We start from the raw sequence: 22,291 nt of genomic DNA on the forward strand, positions 1-22,291 counted from the left end.
ATAAACAATAAACAAGATGTCAGACTGAAGTGTTTTGAGAAAAATAAAATAGGGGTAGAGAGGGTTTCTGTGAGGAGGTATCATCTGATTTGAAACCTCTAGGAAGGTAGCAGTCCTGCAAAGATAATGTTCCAAGCAATTTTTGGCTAAGGCAGGTTTAACTAATTATTCTGATACATACACACACACACACACACACACACACACACACGTATGTATATCTCCTTCTGAATTATATGACCTTTCACTGCTCCCCACTGAATCTTCTTGTTCTTATTTTGAAGACAAATTCTATCTTTTAAAAGCTTTTCATTACCTCCTTAACTGGTATATCCCATAAAGTTTAAGAAGCATGCCTTCTAATTTAGACAAGTATTTCATAATAATATTAGCCAATTATTTCATTTAGGATGTGCTTTTGCCAAATTACATTTAACAATGGGTGAAAAATAACAATATTTGAAAAAACAAAAGTCATGTTACTGGATAGGCCTAAATGAATTTTTCAGAATACTTTGGTGATGCTTTCTTTGTAGGCAAAATAGGCTGAAAGCAAACTGGCAGAGTATGACCCATTCAGAAGATGAAGCTGAAGGGAGGGTGGAAAGTTGAGTGAGTCACTGATGGGTTGGTCTAATAGCAGTGAAAGTGCCCAAAAGAGAAGTAGAGATTGATAGATAGGTCGTGTATGTGGGATGAAGAAGCAAATCAACTGGCAAGGCTGGAGAAAACCTTCTACACCACACTAACTCTTTGAGACATGCTGCCACCACCTGGGCAACAGACAATTTTGAAGTATGGGAAGATTTTAGTTGTGATTATTAAAATTAACAATTACAGATTTAAAAAATTACTTTCATTTTATGAAATCAGCATTTTTGTCTAGTCTTTGACATTAAAAAAAACAAGCAGGGATTTTTGGGGCCAGATCTGTTTAGAATTCTGCCCTACTTTTTAAGTCTCTGGTTCCTTATCTGTAAAATAGGTATAAGAATACCATCCTACAGAGTTGTTTAGTCTAAGGATTAGTGATAACAGATACAAAGCATCTAACCTAGGACCTGCTACACAGTAAGTATTCAATAAATAGCCTTTAAAAATTATTATTCTGCAGTATGGTCTTCCAAATGTTACTAAAACCCGACTATTACTTTTTAAATTACATAAATGTACCTATTAAGAAATGTATCTGCATTGTGGTTTTTTTTTTTTTTTTTTTGCGATACACGGGCCTCTCACTGTTGTGACCTCTCCCGCAGAGCACAGGCTCTGGATGCGTAGCCTCAGCAGCCATGGCTCACGGGCCTAGCTGCTGCGCGGCATGTGGGGTCTTCCCAGACCGGGGCACGAACCCACGTCCCCTGCATCGGCAGGCGGACTCTCAATCACTAAGCCACGAGGGAAGCCCTGCATTGTGTTTTAATGGTAGGAAAAACTCCGAAATAAAACTTAGGGGAGAAACCAATTCTATCAAAATAAGTCAAATATGTGAAACGTTACTGCAGGAAATAAGCACAAATTGTTCAGCAGGTAAGGAAGCTCTTAAAATCTTTAGTTAACTCTAGATTATTATAATAGAATCTTATTCAGGCTTTACTCATTCACAATTTTGACATCAGTCAGGGTGAAATGTAACTTTGTATCATTCAAGAGAAAAAAGAGTTTTAAACTAATGAAAGACTAGGACTTCCTTTCTTAAGAGGAAAAAAGCTCAGAAATTTTTAAGGCTCCATTTTCTTTTTTTTTAAAGTTTATTTCATTTTTTATACAGCAGGTTCTTATTAGTTATCTATTTTATACATATTAGTGCATATATGTCAATCCCAATCTCTCAATTCATCCCACCACCACCACCTCCTCCCCCACCTCTTTCCCCCCTTGGTGTCCATACATGTGTTCTTTACATCTGTGTCTATTTCTGCCTTGCACACTGGTTCGTCTGTACCATTTTTCTAGATTCCACATATATGTGTTAATATACAATATTTGTTTTTCTCTTTCTGACTTATTTCACTCTGTATGACAGGCTCTGGGTCCATCCACCTCACTACAAATGACCCAATTTTGTTCCTTTTTATGGCTAAGTAATATTCCATTGTATATATGCACCACATCTTTATCCATTCTTCTGTCCACGGGCATTAGGTTGCTCCCATGACCTGGCTATTGTAAATAGTGCTGGAATGAACACTGGGGAGTAAGGCTCCATTTTCAAAATATAACTGCAATAGAGTAACTAGTGCAGATGGTGATGTGATATGCTACAAAGGAATTATTCTTATGCAAAGACAAACCCTCCTTAATTAATAGTGCAAGCTTTAGTTACTTTGGTTAACGCTACACAAACGGTTAAGATTTTATTTCTTAAAAATAAATACAAGCAGACCTTATTTCCTTGTTATTCTAAGTTGATATTCTGAAACACATTTGCAAGAGAATAAAAAGCCAATTAAGGATCTTTCAAATAAAGACTAAGCCTTTAAGAAAACGGCTATGGTATTTCCACTAAATTCCTTATTCTGCTGCTGCTTATGAAGCCGAAGTCAGAAAAATGGCCAAATCCAGTCCAATCAACAGAATTTTCAAGCTGAAAGAACCCCAGAGATAACCTAATAGCTTTCCACATACACAAGAGGAAACAGGCTCAGAGTGACTGATCAGAGTATCAGATCAGCAGAGACAAGGCCTATGAATCTCAACTCCCAAGCTGAGACTCCTCTAGAAAGTATTCCGCAGCACCTGAACCAATCTTGATGCCACCTTTCATTAAGGCAATGCAGGTAGCAGTAGGGAGCTCAGCTGTGGCAACCGCTACGCTATTCCTGGGCTTTCAGCCTGCCCTGGAACTGGAAGCTAGATCAGTAATATTAGACAGTGAAAGCCTGATTTACACTAGAGCCAAAGACCTACTGAGGCTTCCTTCTTCTGTGCCTTTTATTCCGGCCCAAGACTCCTATGCATTTCACAAGGGATGCAGCAGAGTGAGCTACAGGGGAGGCAGTAATGAGGAAAACTGTCTAACCGTGATTAAAACAACATACGCAGGGCTTCCCTGGTGGCGCAGTGGTTAAGAGTCCGCCTGCCGATGCAGGGGACACGGCTTGGTGCCCCGGTCCGGGAAGATCCCACATACCGCGGAGCGGCTAGGCCCGTGAGCCATGGCCGCTGAGCCTGTGCATCTGGAGCCTGTGCTCCGCAACGGGAGAGGCCATAGCAGTGAGAGGCCCGCGTACCGCAAAAAAAATAAATAAATAATAAAATAAATAAAACAACATACGCATATTGGTCTCTGGAGTGAAGGACGTTAAAATAAATTCTGACCCTCTCCTGGAGTTACTTTTTGGGCAAGTTTACAAAACCACATAGAGTTACCATCAGCAAGTCAAGTTTTCAGTACACACAATCCAATGACTGAGTCTTATTCTGGCTACTAGAGGTACAGGATAGGTCCAAGCAGCACAAGCTTTGAACCCATCATCCAAGTTTTCAAACAAGAATGAATAAGAAAACAACTGCTGCTAATACAACATACAAACATTAACATATGCCCAACAAACAGTATTTTAGATCACTAGCTTATTTGCCAAAAGCCTGTTCCCTGGTAAATAATAGTTACTGTTATACCTAAACTAGTTATACATGTCAAAACTTGCGCCTCAAAGAGAACATTCTATAGCATTTCAAGAATAAAAACCTGCTTTATTTGGCACGCAACAGTGAAGAGCTCTTGCAACATTTGAAGAGGTAGTCAAACAGAGCAGTTCAGTGCAAGAGACCACAAAATCTGATCACCAACCAAACCAGAGTTAATCTCTCAGTTCCTTTAGTTTAGAAGACAATATATTAACTCACTCTTTTTGCTTGTTGACTTTTGAATCCCTTTATTTGTGTATTGGAAGAACAAGCACCTCGGTGGGAACTCTACGCCCAGTTTAATTATTTATCAAGTTTACTCTGGGCAAGTATCGATCATGCTTTTGTGAAAGAGTTAAGTTCTTAAATTAAAAACCCCTCTTCACACAGCATGGCTGCATTTTCCCTTAGTAACAAGGTTCGATGGACCCACCACGGTCCAGCTGCTGCTTTGTCTCCTCGACGTGAGGCGTTAACTATTGTCCAACCCGCAGATGAGAAGGTCAAAGAGTGGAGTGTGAACCCGAGGAACTCGCTAGAATCCTTCAAGAGTCGCAGTGCCACCCTCACCTTGACTCTGGGCGGTTTGTGGGAACCAACTCCTTTCTTGCCGCCGCTCTCTGGCTGGAGTTTCCCAGGGTCACGGACCTTACCCACCGGGACCCTCCACCCACGGCCGGGCTCCTGCACGGGAGCGGCTGTTCCCCGGCTGACTTCGGGGGCAAAGGTAGGGGGCCCTCCGTGCTTCCGGACCGGCTCCCGGAGGCCGGAGCCCACCCGAACCTCAGGCAAGACGCCGCCCCGACAGAAGGCGCGAGACTCGGGCTCCGAGCCAGCGACCAGCCGGGCGCCGCCGCTCGCCCCACGTGGCCTCACCTGCCGCTCCCCGGAAACCCGGGCGCCGCCCCGCCCTCCCCGCGTGCTCGAAGTCCGGGTCCCGGGCCCCACACAGCAATGGCGCAGCCGGAAACTGGCCCCTCGACTTCCTCAGGCCGGATCCAGGCAAGGGCCGGCCTGTGGGCGGGTCGGGAGAGCCGCGGCTTCCGCCTTCCTGCTTCCGGCCTGGAGGTTAGTTGGGAATTGGGGGTCCGAACCCACAGTCTCGGGTGCGCTGTAGGGGAAGCTGGTGGTGGCCGCAGCCGCAGTTTTGCCCCCGTGCCCGGCGGAGGCGGCCACGGCGCCGACGGCCCAAGGTGTGGCGGGGACGACCTCTGATTCCCGGGGGCCGCCCGTTGTGCGAGCTCCGCCGGGCCCGCGCTCGCCGAGGGGGAGGGTCTGGGGAGCGTGGCCCCAGGGGCTGGCGGCCGGGTGCGGTGAGGAAGGAAGGGTGAGCGAGGAAAACACAAGGAAGGAGGGGAAGTGCGGTTGGCTGTGAGGTGCCATCAGCTGCAGCTTTAGGCGCCGCGCGGGTCTGGCCCGGAGATCAAACCCGGCCGATCCTTCTCGGAAGGAAGAAAATATTCCTTGGAGTGTGGGAGGCGCGTGCGCTTGGGGTCCGAAATTGAGGTGCATGGGAGGTTTGTGTCCTGTGGACGGTAACTCCTTTCTCTGTGTTAATGGCTAAAACTCGGCCATAACCGGGTCCTTCACTTCCGCTTTACTCTTTATTGCAAAGGTCTTTTGCTCATCTCTGAATCTTGCATTAGTTAATTCATTACTGGGCTGGAGAAGCTGAAGAAACAGATGGATATCCGTAGAGCCTGGGCTCGACTGTGTGGGTGGGAGCCTACGAATGGGGTGGGGAGGCTAGGATATTTAACGATATCTTAGGTACTTTAATGTGTCTTCAGTTGAAAATATGAAGAAGTTGTGATAGGATGTAATTAAAACCAGTCATGGTAGTTTTGTGTAGGTGATGGGATTGTGGGTGATATATATTTTGTTTTGTTTATCTCTGGGTTTTCTATAAAGAACACAAACTGTATAATAGGGAGACAAAAAAAAACCTTTTAAGAGTAAAGCGGTGTTTGATTTTGCGATTGTATACTTAACCCTATAAACAAATAATTGACTTTTTTACTATAAAACGTTCAAGATCTGGGAATGGATATGCTGTAACATATCAGTGAGCTAACTTATTTTATATGTTAGTGAACTTCGTAAATAATTTTATTTTTGAAGTAATTTAGTAAAATATTTGATCTCCAGTAACTAGGATTTTCTTACAGGGCATTTACCATTGTGTAATTATTTCTTTCTTAAAATTAGAAAGCAATAGATATTAAATGTATTTAATGTGCCACGCGATTTTACATGTCATTTATGGGTTGCATATAGAGAATTTACCATTTAAAATTGTATTATAATTATTCCTTAAAGTTGACTTCTAACGTTTTTCTTTTATCTATTCTTTTCAACCCAACCAGTATACAGAATTTAAGCATTCTCTCAGAAGTGTATGGTAGAGCTAAAGAAGACAGCCAACCAAGGGTCATCTGAAATTGTGATTGGCTAATAATCCCAGGACAGAGTTAGAGATCACTACTCAAAGCATAAGGTAGATGATTTTTTAAATCCCAGCTGAAATTTTAAGTGACTGTATATACACCCATTCCTCCCCAGGTATTCTGATTCTCCACTTTGAATAGAGATCAACACAAACATGAAGGTTGAAAAGCCTCTGGGGCAAAATAGACAATGTCACTCAAATCCACAACATCCTCATTTGCCAGATGGCCCTCCCTTACCAACTCAAAACGGAACAAAATGCATGGCACCTGTAATGGTTAATGTTCTCATCTATTAAAGTTGTTCTCATTTACTAATTATGTCCTCAAATAGGAGTCCTCAAAGCTGAAAGAGGGCATAAAATAGCATGTCACCTTTTGCTTATAGAACTCTTTGCATATGAATGGATATTATGGTTCCCTTACCCTCTCTTTTCATTCCTGGAAACAGCCATCCAGTACCTCCCTTTCTCCAGGCATTTCACATATTCTGTGGCTTTCAAATAGCAAATTTGATGATTGTACTTTTGTTAATTAGCACTTAATAGAACTAAGGCTATGTAAAAAAAAATGGCATAATGGGATTCAGCTGTTTCCTGGAATGAGCACATAAAACTCAAAATTCTTTGAAAACTGCTGCTAAATAAAATTTGTCTTGAATATAGGAGGCATATGAGAATGCCTAGTCCTTATGACAGATTCCACATGGTTTTTCCTTTTATCTTCTATAGCTTTACATCTTTTAAGTGTCACTCTTCTGGTTGTCCTAGGTGAATTATTTTTTCTTACTAGAAACATTAGTCCTTATTAAAATAGTACTAATTAGTACTTTTTAAAAACAACCAACCAAACTATTGAGTGATAATGGAATTCTGAGTTAACTGATTGTATGGGGTACCTTTTTCAAAATTTGATTAACCACATAGGCTTTTCTCTTGTTGTCTCTCCCCCCACCCCCTGCTTTCCTAAGGCCTCTACAAAGATGTTTGATATAAAGGCTTGGGCTGAGTATGTTGTGGAATGGGCTGCAAAGGACCCATATGGCTTCCTTACAACAGTTATTCTGGCCCTAACTCCATTGTTTCTAGCAAGTGCTGTACTCTCTTGGAAATTGGCCAAGATGATCGAGGCCAGGGAAAAGGAGCAAAAGAAGAAACAAAAACGTCAAGAAAATATTGCAAAAGCTAAACGACTAAAAAAGGATTGAAGGAATGAACAGGCTCTGCAACCAGAGGAAAATCATCTGGAAAATTATGCAGCTTTGGAAGGACCCATTAAGGTTTCTTTTCAGATCTTGTGACAGTATTATTTAGTAAACGAAGTCTGAGCATGTGGAAGAATCATGTTAGTTCTCACCTGTTACTATAGCAACTTTTAGGCTTCGGTGTAGAAGTCTGTTGACAGTTACTGTAAATTGGCATTTATTATGCTACAGATTCTTTATAACTGACTTAGTCATTTGCCTTTTTGCAGCATATGTACTAAAGTGAAAACATCCTGTGGAGAAAAATGGCTTTAGATTATGGACTCTATTCAAAGAATGGCTTAAAATGGGGTCCTGTTCTGGACAAAGGAGATTAAGAATGTAAAAATCAGAATTGTCCTGAGGTGAAAAGCATGCTTTGGCTTAAAAGAGATACAGTGTGTTAATCACATCTTTTATCATTATTACTTATTTCTTGAAATAGAATCATTTCTGGCTTCCTCAAAGCAAAGTATTATTCAACGAGTACTTCTATTTTCTGTATTTTTCTCATTTTAGCTTTTGAGATACTGGTAATTACCAGACATTCTGCATTTTTAAAAATCTGATTTTATAAAGAATTCTCTTATTATCTTGACCATGTAGAATACCACTTACTGGATATAACAATTTTTGTACTTATGAACACTGCCATTTTCTTAGAGATGACTTGAGTAGATCAACACTATGATTTAAAGCTTGGAGTAAAAATGCCAAACCTTGTAGTACCTTGGAACCAGTTAATTCTCACTTGTGCTATAAGTAGAAATGTGAAGTAGTTAAAATGTCTTATCAAATAATTTGCTGATTATATAATACCACTTTTGTTTTTCATTCCATTCTTTTAATTCATGTGGTAGTGATGTCCTTTACTTTTTTGATCAAACAGGTTCATGGTGAAAATTAAAATTCAAATCTCTTTTAAGGAACTTTTAAAGAGTAACAGTTAAGTCATATTTCATAAATGGTAAAGAAAGGCTTAACAGTTGGAAAAAGTTTGTTTAGCATAGTATTAGTTGGGTGAAAAAGGTGTAAATCATGTCAAAATTAGAATGTGTTATAGTTAGAAATAAAGGGCTGAAGGATATTTCCTTCAGTTAAGTAGTATAACTGGAACTTTTTACTCTTTAACATGGCTTTTATAAATGCATGGTTAATAATTTTGTTGTCAGTAATTAATAGCTTATTAATGTTTTCCTCACCCCTGATAATGAATCTTAAATTACAAAAAAATTGTCTAAAAGCTTTAACTTAAAAATGAAACTAGATATTGAAATAAATTTGATACATTTTTATAAAGAGGTCCTGGGCTTTGTTTATTTTTGGGGGGGGAGGAGTAATAATTCAAGTTAAATATGTTATAGAAGTTAGACTTTTCAGAGGGTTACAAATTTCATTTATAGATAAGCATGCAGTTGACCCCTGAACACCACGCTGGGCTTTGTTTTTTTTTGTGGGGTTAGGAGCATGAGTCCTCCCTTGCAGTCGAAAATCCCTGTATAATTTATAGTGGACCCTCCCTATACATTGTTCCTTCCTATATGCAGGTCTTCCATATCTGCAGTTCCGAGGTCCCTCTGTACCCACAGTTCTTCATCTGTGGATTCAACCAACCCTGGATCATGTAGTATTGTAGGATTTACCACTAAAAACATCTGTGTATGAGTGACCCCACACAGTTCGAACCCATGTTGTTCAAGGGTCAACTGTACTTGTAAAAGTTGAGAGCAATGTTTCTCAAATATGAGAACCTAAGGACCTCTGAGAATGTTTATGGACTGGTTGAACAATACTTATTACTGTTATTTTAGGTTGTCAGTTCCTACTTGGTGCCAGTGTGATCAACACATTGCAGCTCCAAGCACTGAAATAATTCAGTGTTTAATTACAAATTAGTTATTCAGGTGATCTAAGATATGCTTTTTATATTGTCATTGAAATTTAAACAAAACTTAGTTATCCACTAAAGCTATGGTTTCATTGCTCATTGTGACAATTTAAAGGTATTTAACTAAAATAGGTTTTTCTATAGTCCCTGTTAGTCTTAATACAATTTTGTATTTGTTTGGCATAGGCCATTTATTGTTTCTTCAGCTTTTCTCAAAATTTATGGAGCCTTTTTATACATTTGAGATCAACAAGGTTTTATAATATGTGTCTATATGTTTGTGTGTGTTGGGGGGTGGTGTAAATTAGAGACTATAGAGCTACCTCGATTTAAAATGGATTACATCCTGATAAACCCATTGCAAGCTGAAAATAATTTACTGAATAATGTACTGAAAGTGAAAAACAGAATGGTTGTGTGGGTATCGGTTGTTTACTTGTGATTGCATGGCTGACTGGGAGCTGTGGCTCCCTGCCACTGCCCAGCATCACAAGTGTCCTACTGCACACTGCTAGCCCGAGAAAAGATTAAAACTCAAAGAACGTTTCTGTTGAATGTGAATGTGTATCGTAAAGTTGAAAAATTAAGTTGGGAACTATGTATTATGAGTTTTGAGAGTCTTCAGAAAAATCAATCTTTTATTGCAACATACTGTTATGGTTACAAGAATCCCATTTACTGTTACCCAGAATAACTCTTTTAAAAACTGCCTACATATTATGTTGTTTCTGAAGTTCTTAGAACTAATATAATCAATTATGGCTGGTTTTGAAGGAAAAACAAGCTGCCTATAACAAACATTTTACCACCAAAAAGTTTGTGCATCAGAATTTGATCCATAGCGTCCATGTGGTAAACTTCAGCATGGTGTTACTGTATCAGATGTGCAAGGGGATTTTAAACCTATTTCCTGAAATTACAGTGAGCAAACTTGAAATAAGCTTCGGATGCTGCAAGCTAGAAACCCAATGTTGAGATCCACTATTAAGTAACAGCTCCTCACCCATTGTTAGGGGCACTTTATACCTCATCTGGTTTTAAGTTAGAGGAAGTCTGATACCTATTTAGGAATGATTGCTTTCAGGTTTGCAACTGATTATAGGATCACTCTGATTTACTTCATATCTGTAACATATAAGGACAAATTCTGTATTTCTCAAATATTAAAGGGGATTCCATGTTCAAATACCAAAAGTTTGGGAAACACAAGATAAGACAATTCATTTCTTCGTGATTTCTTGGAGTCTTTTAACCTTCTTTGACTATCATAGACTCTCTTTTCTTTTCCCCCAAAGAACACAAATAGTTTGAGAAAGCCTAGTCTAAATGAATTCAGGTTACATTTTAGATAATGTGGTTAATGAGACAGCATTAAAAAAGTCAGTATGATGGTATTGGGTCAAGGCTGATGAAATTAGGAAGTAAATGAGAGCCAGAAATCAGTAAAAATGGAATGCAAAAGGATAACATAATGGGGAAAAAATTATTTCCTCCATTTTTTTTTGATTTTTAACTTCAGATATCCAAGGCATAGCTAATAGGCTAGATTTATATGGTTAAACCCAAAAGGCAACACATGTATACCTGAGCAGTTTGTATAATAAGGCCTTTGGGGGAAAAAAATGCTATATGCATGTATAGCAGAGGCACAGGAAGTCAGGAAGGATTTATCTGAGAGAACTTAAGGTATGTATGACACTTTAATTATTATTATTATTTTAAATTAATTATTTTTGGCTGTGTTCGGTCTTCGTTGCTGTGCGTGGGATCTCTAGTTTGTGAGTGGGGGCTACTCTTGGTTGCGGTGTGCGGGCTTCTCATTGTCGTGGCTTCTCTTGTTGCGGAGCACGGGCTCTAGCCTCGCAGGCTTCAGTAGGTGTGGCACGTGGGCTCAGTAGTTGTGGCACGTGGGCTCAGTAATTGTGGCACGTGGGCTCTAGGGCTTAGGCTCAGTACTTGTGCATGGGTTTAGTTGCTCTGCAGCATGTGGGATCTTCCCAGACCAGGGCTCGAACCCATGTCCCTTGCATTGGCAGGCAGATTTTTAACCACTGCGCCACCAGGGAAGCCCCAATTTAATTATTTTAAAATGAACATTTTAACTTTTGAAATTTAAAAATCTGCATGGGTTTTGGAGTCTGTCTTGAAAAGATGAAGAAAAACATTTTCATTAAAAAAAAAACTTGTAAATTCCCCAAATATAACTTTAAAATATGAAATATGGTGGACAAGTGAATATTTTATGTGAAACTCTGATTCTGCTTTGCATGTGTCTGGCTTAAAAGCCACATATAAAAACAAGATTGTTTAGAAAGTCAATCTTAATTAGGCCAAGATTATAGTTCAGTTTTTATGTAGGATTAAATCTTCTCAGAACTCTGTTCTGATACCACCTAACAGTGTAAACCAGTCATCCTAAAAATGTTAGTCTTGAGGAAAGGAGTGTGGATGGATTACTACAAAGTTTATTCCCACCTCTCAAAATCACTTTGAAAGTTCATACTTTACTAATAATGGGTGGGCCAGTATCATCTTCTTATATAACGTAACTGTTGGCTAAGATTTTCTTTTATGTAAAACAGGTATTTTAAAATGAAAACCATAAAAATTAAAATTAATGTAAATTCTGTCATACATTAAGATATTTATAAACCACCTACACAACAAACTTTTGTAAAATATGTATACAGAATACAGTTAATAAGCTGATAGGAATTTGGTAGTAGACACATTCTATTCTAGCATGTTAGAATGTACAGTTTTTCCTGTAACCTGGGGTTCAAGAACATCTTACTTTACAGTCAATTATACAACAAATTTTATCTCTTTTTATATTACCTAATAGCTAGTTCCTTTTTTGCCTCTTTGGTAAAATGTAATACTACTTTGGAATAATGTAAAGAGACAGAATGATTAACTTGATATTAACAGGGCTGCTGGAACGTTAATATTACCACCTAGGGGCTTTTTTTTTTTTTTTTGTCATTTCATGAGTGTTATGGTGATTACATTTGATTACTTGTTTCAGTATAACATTTTATAAAGTTGTATTTTTCTGTAGTTTATTTCTTAAGCAATTAAAAATTTTACCTTCTAATATTAAGTAAAAATCTCAGTCCATATTTATTGAGTAGTTGCTACAATGACAATCACTGTTAGAAGACCTCTACATTAGAATTAGAACTCTGTTAGCAACAAAAACTTGGTTGTGCACTTCAGAAAATGTATGACACTTTTATATATAATCTCTTTTAATGTTGTCATCTGTCTATAATTTTCTCCAATATAGAAATCACTGTAATCTCCACTATCAGTGGAATCACGTTCTGAGAACTCTGCCCTATTTTCTATTTTTTCAAAGTAATTTTTAATCTCACAGAACTGCAATTACTGTACCATTTCTCTGTTTACCATCTTTTCAGACTTTTGTGATAGATTGTCTACTTCCATTGGTCCTAATTCCTCTTTAAAACTCCAACCTCAATTCCGCCATAAAATAGCGTTTGTCCCATCTACTCATCAATATCATAGGGTGTTTTTCATTTATCAAATAAATTTTCTTGGCCTCCACGTGTTTTTATCCTGGCTTCCATGTGTTTTATCCAAGTTCATGTTTTTGATTAGTTCTTTAGAATCTTACAGAGTGCCTCTACAGAAATAGCAGTCTTCTCCTTTTATATTTGATCATTTAGGACAGTTCAATATTTACCCTTATCATTTTCTACCAAGATATATTTTGGGTGGTTTCTAAATGATCGTAAGGATCTAAAATGTACTGAGCATTTACAGCTACAAGATACTTCTCAAGGGAGCAACTCAAAGAGGAAAAACCTAAGCAAATTTATAAACAGAGAATGATGACTAAATCAAGTGAAGGATTTAAGTCTAAAAGAAGTTAGGTTCCTATAGTTCATAACCTCACACTTCTTATGCATAGTAAAAACAAGTTCTTAAGTTTACTGGAATAGAGAACTATTGTACAGTCAGAAAATACGAAGTAACTTTTTACTTTTACTTGTTAAAATAGTCACATACATATATAAATGAAATGATTTTACCACAGTGCATTCATTGATTGTGGCTCTTGCCATCTTGTGGCATCCAGGATCCTGGCTGAAAGGTTTTACCAGTGCTGGTGGGAGCCACCGAGGATTCTTCTTTTCCGAAGTACGGAGCGGAGGCATGCCCTTTAATCTGAGTTTGAACTGGTGGAGCCAAGTGTTCCTTGCTGCTCTCTTCTCTGAGGAGTTTTTCTTTTTCATAAAAGTCTTTGGTTTTAATTTCTTCTTTATGTTTTTCATTCTTCATTATTTCCTGCATGCATATATAAATGGAAGAAATCATTAAATTCCTAGTTAGAAGAAAACTCAAACTACAGGTTTTATAAAAATAAAATAGCTAAAAAAAATTAAGTACATATATACATGATACTTGCCTTGCATTTAAATAATATATAGATATGTACAGGGTAAGTCTGAAAAAGCTATCTGATTATATAGCTTTATATAAAGCCATATAATGATAGAGTGATATTATTTTGAATTAAACAGCTATCTCCTTGTATACTATAATAAAAAGATGAGAAGGATAATTAAATAGAAATATTTACTACCCAGTAAGTGAAACAAACCACTTAACATGAAATATTACACAAAAGCATAAAAGTCACTCTTACCAAAGATTTTCTAAATTTAACAGCTATTTACTGCCTCAAAAACTAATCAGTGATTTGTACTTTCTATTGGAGATGAAGTGAAGGTGAGAGGGCCTCAGAAGGATGCTCCTGCCAGTCTCTTCTCTGTGGGACTTAAAGCATGGTTAGCGCCAGGACCAAGTCCCATCTATTTCCCTTTCGCCTCTGGAGTGGTATGGCAGTGAAGAGGAGGACAGAAACGGAATCAGAGTTCAGCAAGCCTTAGACACCAGTTCCAGAGAGGCACTTTGCTATTGGAAATGCTTCCTCAAATCAGTGCAAGCAATTTGTGCAATGCAGTTTTGTCACTCAGATGTGCTATTCGATTTGTAAGGATCTATACCCCGAACAACAATGAACCTATTACTGTATTTCATTGAATACAAGACCATCAAATTTAAGATGCATCGCTGTTATAGGTACCACTAAAAAAGGCAAACTCCTTCACACATCCTGATTTCAGAGATGTTAAAATTTGAAGATATGCATCTTAAAAACATGAAATAGTAATTACGTCTTTTACCTTTATTGATTCCTTCTTCCTCTTCTATCTTAATTATTTCTAAATGGGTGGATTTTTTTTTTTTTTTTTGGCTGCGCCTCACAGCTTGCGGGACCTTAGTTCCCCAACCAAGGACTGAATGGGCGCCCTCGGCATTGAAAGGGCAGAGTCCTAACCACTGGACTGCCGGGGAATTCCCTGGGTGAAATTTTTAAATGTTCTTTTTGCTTATCTGTATTTTCTGATTTTTCTTTAAGAATATATTTGTTGGGCTTCCCTGGTGGCACAGTGTTTGTGAGTCCGCCTGCCGATGCAGGGGACACGGATTCGTGCCCCAGTCCGGGAGGATCCCACATGCCACGGAGCGGCTGGGCTCATGAGCCATGACCGCTGGGCCTGCGAGTCTGGAGCCTGTGCTCCGCAGTGGGAGAGGCCACAGCAGTGAGAGGCCCACGTACTGCAAAAAAAAAAAAAAAAAAAAAAAAAGAATATATTTGTTATTTATAATATGAATGTTAACATAACTAATATCTGACAACATAGACAAAAACAAATTCTCCCAAGTTATTTTAAAATTTCAACATTTAAAAAATTGACACATCTGGGACTCCCCTGGTGGCACAGTGGTTAAGAATCCGCCTGCCAATGCAGGGGACACAGGTTCAAGCCCTGGTCCAGGAAGATCCCACATGCCGCAGAGCAACTAAGCCCGCCTGCCACAACTACTGAGCCTGCACTCTAGAGCCCGCGTGCCACAACTACTGAAGCCTGCGGGCCTAGAGCCCGTGCTCTGCAACAAGAGAAGCCACCGCAATGAGAAGCCCACACACCACAAAGAAGAGTAGCCCCCGCTCGCCGCAACTAGAGAAAGCCCAAGCACAGCAGCGAAGACCCAATGCAGCCAAAATTAAATAAATTTATTTAAAAAAATGGTTCCTTTAAAAAAAATGACACATCTGGTTATTTAAATATATGATGCAATCTTTCTGTTTCTAACATGAATTTCAAGCAATAATAGTTCTCCAAAAAGGTAAACCCTGATATTTAAAATCACATTTAAAATAATGGTCTATACTTACAGGAAAAGATTTGAGGAGATTGTAGTGTTACAGACTTTTAGACACAAAGAAGGGCCCATCTAATGAAACCTCTCCTAAAGCAAACGTGAGGGAAGGCATATTTATAAATATTCTTGTAATTTCTATAACAGATCAATTCCCTATGAGTAATTTAATAACCATAGTAACTATGAGTTTAGGGACAGCTGCTATGAGTGAGGATGAGAGTCTGGCTTTGCCTTTCATATACTCTGTAGAATTCTCAGGTGGGGTGACCATATGTCACAAAAGAAACCTCTCAATATGATACTGGAAATAATGGAAGTAGGTGGAAATATTTTTCAGTCTGAGGCCATCTCATCTTCACTTCATCTCCAGACTCTTCAAGACCCTCTATGAACTGGTGTGTCAGCCCGGAGGCTCTTTCTCCTGAGCAGAATGAAAGGTTCACGAGCGTTGAACTTGCACTGGTAGCCCACCACAGGGAGCAAGATACTACTGAGAAGCTGGTATAAAGCTTGCTTGGCTTGGTATAAGAGCATCAGTCACATTGCCTTTAGCGATTTCAGCTCTACTGTTGCAATCTTACAGCTGGTGCAAGCCTATGCCTTCTGCATAAAAGGAAACTGAGGGCAGAGAGCTGTTCTTTCTTTATTCCTGCCTTCATATAATTTCTCTTTACTCATTATTACTCTGCCAAGTAGTTTCTTTCTTATAACAGCTATTTAGGCCAATAAAAAGTCAATCTGAATATGTTAATTATTTTAATATGAAGATTAAAGATTTCAGAGTTGAAAAACATGGAGACTACAGTTTTTCCTAGAAAAGAATTTGTCTTTTTTTTTTAAAAACTAATGGTTACCAGACCCCTGCCAACAGCTTCCAGAAAAATTACACAGAACATAAATCATTTGTGAAAGGAAATCTAGTTTTGTAAATATTTGGAATAGATAAAATGAAAGTAGTTAGGTGGAAAAAATAGGAATTTGTAGACTAAAAGAGAAACAGAAGTAATTCTGTAACAAAGCCTATTTCATAGCAGAAGTTACTATAAAGCAAGGATTTTTCCCTTACATTATTTCCTTGGAAACATATCACCTTAAGTCTCAATATGTATATCAATAAAAACATTGTTTGTTTCAGCATTTTAGGGATAAACCAAGGGTAAGTAGGTCTTCACATAAATGTTTGTATGTTTAAAGCAAATATTTATCCTTTTGCATACCACTTTTCACCCTGTCAGTATTCTTTCACATTAAAAAAAAATAGTTGTATGGATTTTATCACTTGCATTATACCATGACTTACTTAATGTCTACCCCTATTTTTGTTTCCAATATATCACTTTTTCATAAAAAAAAAAAAACAGAACTCTGATGACTATCCACATACATAGTTCTTTGACCCAAACACATAGTTGCAATCCCAAATCTACCTTTTACTATCTGTGACACCAAGAAAGTCAGTTAACTTTGTTCAGTCTCAGTTTCTTTATCTGAAAATGGGAATACAGTGACTATGTATACATAAAATTTACATCTTAAATACTCATATGCATACTGTTCACACTGTTAGACCTTCTGAAAGTTTGCAGTTAAAAACATGGGCTTTGAAGCAAGACAAATTGCATATAAATCTCAGTTTTGCCATTTACTAGCTGTGGCCCTGTTAATGTTGCTTAACCTCTCTGTGTCTCAGTTTCCTTGTGTGAAATGGAGATTACAGTACTGCCTTCTTCTATGGGCTGTTGTAAAGACTGGGAAAGAACTGGCTATTGGGCAGTAATAGTACAACAGAAGATGTTACAGGTGGATTTTTAAATAGTGATTGTTTATTCTATTCCATTAAAAATAAACACACCAAACTTATATCTGTCCCTCTTTCTCATCTCAGGGTAGAAATGTAGTCTCAATACTTATATCTTTAAGTACTTAAAAATTTAACCCACTAATTTGTGACATACATTGAATAACTATTTGTTGTGAACATTTTGTAAATAGCAGGATCCCTACATCAATTGCTATCCTTATGAAGAATGAACAAAATTCATAATTTTGCCAGGATGAAAAAATCTCCAATTTAATGTGCTACAGTCTCCAACAAAGGCAGCAACCACTACCACTGGATTGAGAACAGAGGTGTTAGTAAGACATAATCTACTGGCTTGAAAACAAGATGGAGTAACTGGTGCCAGACTAGTTCTTCTGCCATGAACAACTAGAAAACTGGACAAAAATACTAAACTTTTCAGATACTAAACAACAGCCAGTGCAGTACTGTGATCCTCGAGAGAGGGGAAACAAACGAGATAAGCCCTGTATCACCTCAGCTGGAGGCTGCTGCACAGGGTCAGGGAACCCAAGCAGAGGCTGGTTACCTCGCTGAGCTAAAGAGATAGAGATGGTTGGTTAGGAAGGCTGAGGAAGCTGAAATTTGTGGGGCACAGTACCAGAACACACACACACACACACATATACACACACACACACACACACAGTTCTAGAAACCTGGATAGGGGTACCCTTGAGTGTTCAGCTGAGTATCAAACTGTATGTGGGTAGAATGAGACTCTACAGGGCCAGGAAGGTCAATTTCTGGCTAAAGAATAACTACTGGGGAGCTGTAAACTGAACAACTGCTGCAGCTTGCATGAGACTAGGGGACATTCAAGTTCTAAAAAGCCAGAGATGCCTCACCAAACCTGCAGGGCATTTAGTATAAAGACTTCAGAAAGATCACTCCTTAGGAGTAAGAATAAATTGGCACAAGAGTTGAGGTAACTCTAGATCTGCACTGTCCAATACAGTAGCCACTAGCCAAATGTTGTTATTTAAATTAATTAAATTTTAAAATTTAGTTCCTTAATTGTACTAGGCACATTTCAAGTGTTTAGTAGCCAAATGTGACTAGTGGCTACCATATTGAAAAGTACAGATACAAAACATTTCCATTATTGCAGAAACTCCTATTGAACAGTACTGCTCTAGATCCACCTGAACAAATCTTAAAAATAAAGCCTCCAAACGTTTGGGCTGATTCACATGTAAATTAGTATACTCAAAAAAAAAAAAGAAAACCCTCAACATTTTTAAAAGGAAGACAACAAAACACAGACAGTAAACAATATACTATTTCAGTGTTTATCATCCAATCAAGAAGTGAAGAAGGAAAGTGTGATCCAAAACCAGTCAACAGAAACATGATAGAAATGATGAAATTAATAGATACGGACTTTATCACAGCTACTATAAATATGTTAAAGACTTAAAAGAAAAATTAACATAAAGAGAAGAAATGTAGAAACATTTAAAAAGAACCAAATGGAACTTCTAGAGGTGAAAAATACAATACATGAAATAAAAAATGTAATGGATATGCTTAACAGCAGATTAGACCCTGCGGAAGAAGAGAAAAAAGAATCTGAAAACAAGGCAATGGAAACTATGCAAACTGAAGCAAAAGAGAGAGAAAATTGCTTAAAAACTGAACCAGAGCCTCAGTGAGCTGTTGGGCAATATTAAGCAGTCTCACATACACGTAACTGGAATCACAGAAAAAGAAGAAAGAGGAAGGAGAAAAAATAATGACTAAAAAATATATCAAATAGATAAACATATAAATCTACATATCCAAGAAACTAAAAAAACTCCAAGTAGGAAAAATACAAAACCAAAGCATATCAAAACCAGATTGCTAAAAACTAATGATAAAAGAGAAAATCTTAAAATAAGCTACAAAAGAAAGACATTTATGAGAGAAAGATAAATACTATTGAGTTCTCTTCAGAAACAATGCAAGGTACAAAACAATGGAATGACTTTAATACACTGGAAAAAAATTAAAACTGTCAATTTAGAATCCTATATCCAGTGGAAACATCCTTTAAAAATGAAGGCATAATGACATTTTCAGACAAAAAAAAAAAAATGTTTTTGTCACAAGCAAACTTCTATTACAAGAACATTAAAGGAAGTATTAAATACTTTAGGTTGAAAAAATGATACAATATGGAAACTTGAATCTACATAAAGGAATGAATAGTGCCAAAAATATCAGAATGAAGGACTTCATTGCAGGGAAAAATGTTAGACTTTGGGACACTCTGCTAGGTACTCAATGCCCTTTGATTTTATGTCTACCCACTCCCAGCTCCTTGAGCCCATGAGGAGCTTCATCACATTGTGCATCGAAACTACTGCTATAGATTTTGAGGGTTATCATCACTGTACCCCCACCAGAAGAACTTCTCAAGCTTTGCAAAGATGTCAGTTACCACTAAATAGAGGAGAAGTACAGCCTGAAATGCAAGAGGACTATTGTGACCATATGCAGCCCTCAGATTAATAGTACTACCTGGGAGACGGATGATACCTCATTCCCTCCCTACTCCCACCTGACAAAGAGCCTCTGCCCACCAAACCTTCCATGTCTTGCACCACTGTCCTGGCTTCCCTGGCCTGGGATTTGAAGCAGTATGTTAACAATGGCCCTTCTCCACTGAAGCTGAATCTGGTGGGGTGGACAATCAGAAAGTCATGCATGAGGTTAACTCGTTTCTGAGAAAGTCACATCAAAGAGTCCCCTGGAGGGAAGTACTGAAGGATATCATTCTCAACCAATCTCAGGGAAGAAGAGAAAGAAACCATACTGACAACAGAGAAAGCACAAGCTGTACCAAAATCTGATATTTCAGAACTTTTCCTAAGTATATTGTTTATGAATGACTATTGTTCTGTGACAACCTCTCTCATTTCAACAGGCACCAGGGGTGTTCAGTTGGAGCAAATTAGCTTAGGCTTGAGTTGTTTACAGAGCCTTAATATTGGAAAAATAGACAGACTCAGTTGTGAAAAGTATTGTGTTAAATGTTTGAATTTATATATTTTTCTACATCAAATTATAAATTACCATTGTTTGTGAAGGATTACATTGAAAAAAGATTTTTAAAAAAAAGCTCTGGATGCATTTAACAAGCTTAACCCTGTTTTTGTAGTTTAGACAAGTTAATGGTTATTTATTGTGCACTATTTATTAATTCAGTGATGAGAACTCAAGCCCCCAAAAGGTTGCAGCTCAAGTCCTTTTCAGTGCCACTTCTTTGCTAAGAGCCCTGCTTAAGAGCCCTTTTTGTAGCTGTCCTGTTGTTGTACTACATGTTGCAAATTGCTAAGTGTGGTAATCACAAAAGCATTTTTAAAGTTGTTTTTCATTAAACTACTAACATACAGACAAAAATTAAAGCCTGAAAATGCAGTCTTCAAACATGTTGACTCAAAGAGGTTAGGAATTATATTATCCCAATCTAATCATATAGTCCCTTATGTGAAAATCTAGTACACATGACTTTTGGTGTAGAAATGGTGAAGAAATCAGCTCTAATATACAGTTATAGCTGCGAGAGGTACTATAACAGATCTGGATACTTGGACTATAAAAAAAGAGGTGAAACAAATGGCAGAATAGGACTAGAGGTCTCTGCGATGATGCCTTGGGAAAGATAAAGGACACTAAGGCAATGCAAACCTGAACCTTGGAACCGTACTCTAGCATCTGAGAGAAGAGAGAGAGAGCTGTCCACAAGTGCTCTCTGATGAAGTCATCTTGACTGGAAGAAAATTTAATTACTCAGTGAGTACTGGAGAAAGAAAAGGGCTGAGAAATATCTGAGTGAGTTAAAACAGTTTCCCAAAGATTTTTCTGTCTCAGGTATCCAGTCATTCTGCATCTCTGGGGCCACACTTGGACAAGAGGTGAAGGAGTGAACAGTTCTGCGTCTACGCTATTAAACAGAATTGAGTATTTGGATACAGATCTAAGCATACATACAAGAGCATTTAGGAATATCTATTATTACACATATACCTTGTGGACAAGGGCATATAAATACAAATTAAAAATTACCCGTCATTAATAATTTATGTAAAGTATCACTAGTATTTTTAAATTTAGTGTGCTTATTTGTATGTGCCACATGTATGTATAAATAAAAAAGAAAAATGGTTTTCATGACATAATTCAGGAGCTCAATCCCCTAACCCTGTTTCTCTCTTTAGAGTCTCAGCCTAGTAAAGAGAAAATTCTTCTGTCAAGGAATATTTCAGTAATACACTCTATGTACATATATATGATGGTGTGATATTCATGTTAAAGATAAAATTCCACAATAATAGACTTCAAAATTATTTTATAATTTTTATACAGATAGACCTGGAAATGGAATAGAGCTAATGGTCAGTTCTTTATTAGGAAATTATAAAGTTTGTTCTAAAAGTGCTATGAACCCAGCCAGGAAAAATGGCAGGCAGAATACAGTTATACATAACAACCCATTTCTTCTTTGAGAGTCTGGCTCCACACTCCTCTGGAGTTTGGTATTTATAAATGGTCTCCATTTGGTTTCAAGTACTTGTGAACTCCATGTATACCATATATAACTACGTTCAAACTTAAGTACAAAAGAAATCCCAAGATAAAAAATCTAAATACAGTTTAAAGTAAATTCAACAGTGCTTCATTGTTAGAAAGTTACCATATTCAAAAGCAAGTAAAGACTTAAGAGTCAGTCTTAACAGATATTGATAAAATTTCTCATGTCACTAAATTCTTTTTTAGCTTTCTACGGGAACAAAACCATGGCCATTTCATAATGATCCAGTTATATTACATACAAAAAACAGGAACCTAATTTTTTTTTAAGTTTTAGTTTAAAATTATAAATTACCAATACATTTGTGGCAAAAGCTTAGTGTAAATATATCTTTAATAACTACTGGATGTAGATATGTACTTTTCAAAGTACACATAAAATAAAGATACAATGAAAGTTT

At 37.7% G+C, this 22,291-nt stretch overlaps 2 protein-coding genes across 6 annotated transcripts in view; one reads left to right on the top strand and one right to left on the bottom strand.

Moving 5' to 3' along the window:
* The first annotated feature begins 4,683 nt into the window (after positions 1–4,683).
* SMIM15 (small integral membrane protein 15) lies at positions 4,684–8,598 on the top strand. 3 transcript variants are annotated; one of them, XM_082835312.1, is made up of 3 exons: positions 4,684–4,701; positions 6,000–6,130; positions 7,051–8,598. In XM_082835312.1, exon 3 carries the CDS (start codon positions 7,063–7,065, stop codon positions 7,285–7,287), a length of 225 nt encoding a protein of 74 aa, XP_082691438.1. In that variant the 5' UTR covers positions 4,684–4,701; positions 6,000–6,130; positions 7,051–7,062; the 3' UTR covers positions 7,288–8,598. The 3 variants fall into 3 exon arrangements, with proteins under 3 accessions (XP_082691438.1, XP_082691436.1, XP_082691437.1); XM_082835310.1 differs by lacking the exon at positions 4,684–4,701 and adding an exon at positions 4,718–4,826; XM_082835311.1 differs by lacking the exon at positions 4,684–4,701 and adding an exon at positions 4,961–5,150.
* A 4,427-nt stretch (positions 8,599–13,025) lies between these two features.
* NDUFAF2 (NADH:ubiquinone oxidoreductase complex assembly factor 2) overlaps positions 13,026–22,291 on the bottom strand; it is a 185,815-nt gene continuing 176,549 nt past the window's right edge. For 2 of the 3 annotated variants that reach the window (XM_082836160.1, XM_082836162.1), the window contains exon 4: positions 13,026–13,525. In XM_082836160.1, coding sequence (XP_082692286.1) covers positions 13,280–13,525 — 246 coding nt within the window. In that variant the 3' untranslated portion in view covers positions 13,026–13,279. Of the gene's footprint in view, positions 13,526–14,124; positions 14,864–22,291 lie in introns of those variants that run through there. The other variant, XM_082836161.1, reaches the window with a different exon arrangement.

This window comes from Leucopleurus acutus, assembly GCF_964270905.1.
Source record: "Leucopleurus acutus genome assembly, chromosome: 3".
Taxonomy (NCBI): Eukaryota; Metazoa; Chordata; class Mammalia; order Artiodactyla; family Delphinidae; genus Leucopleurus; species Leucopleurus acutus.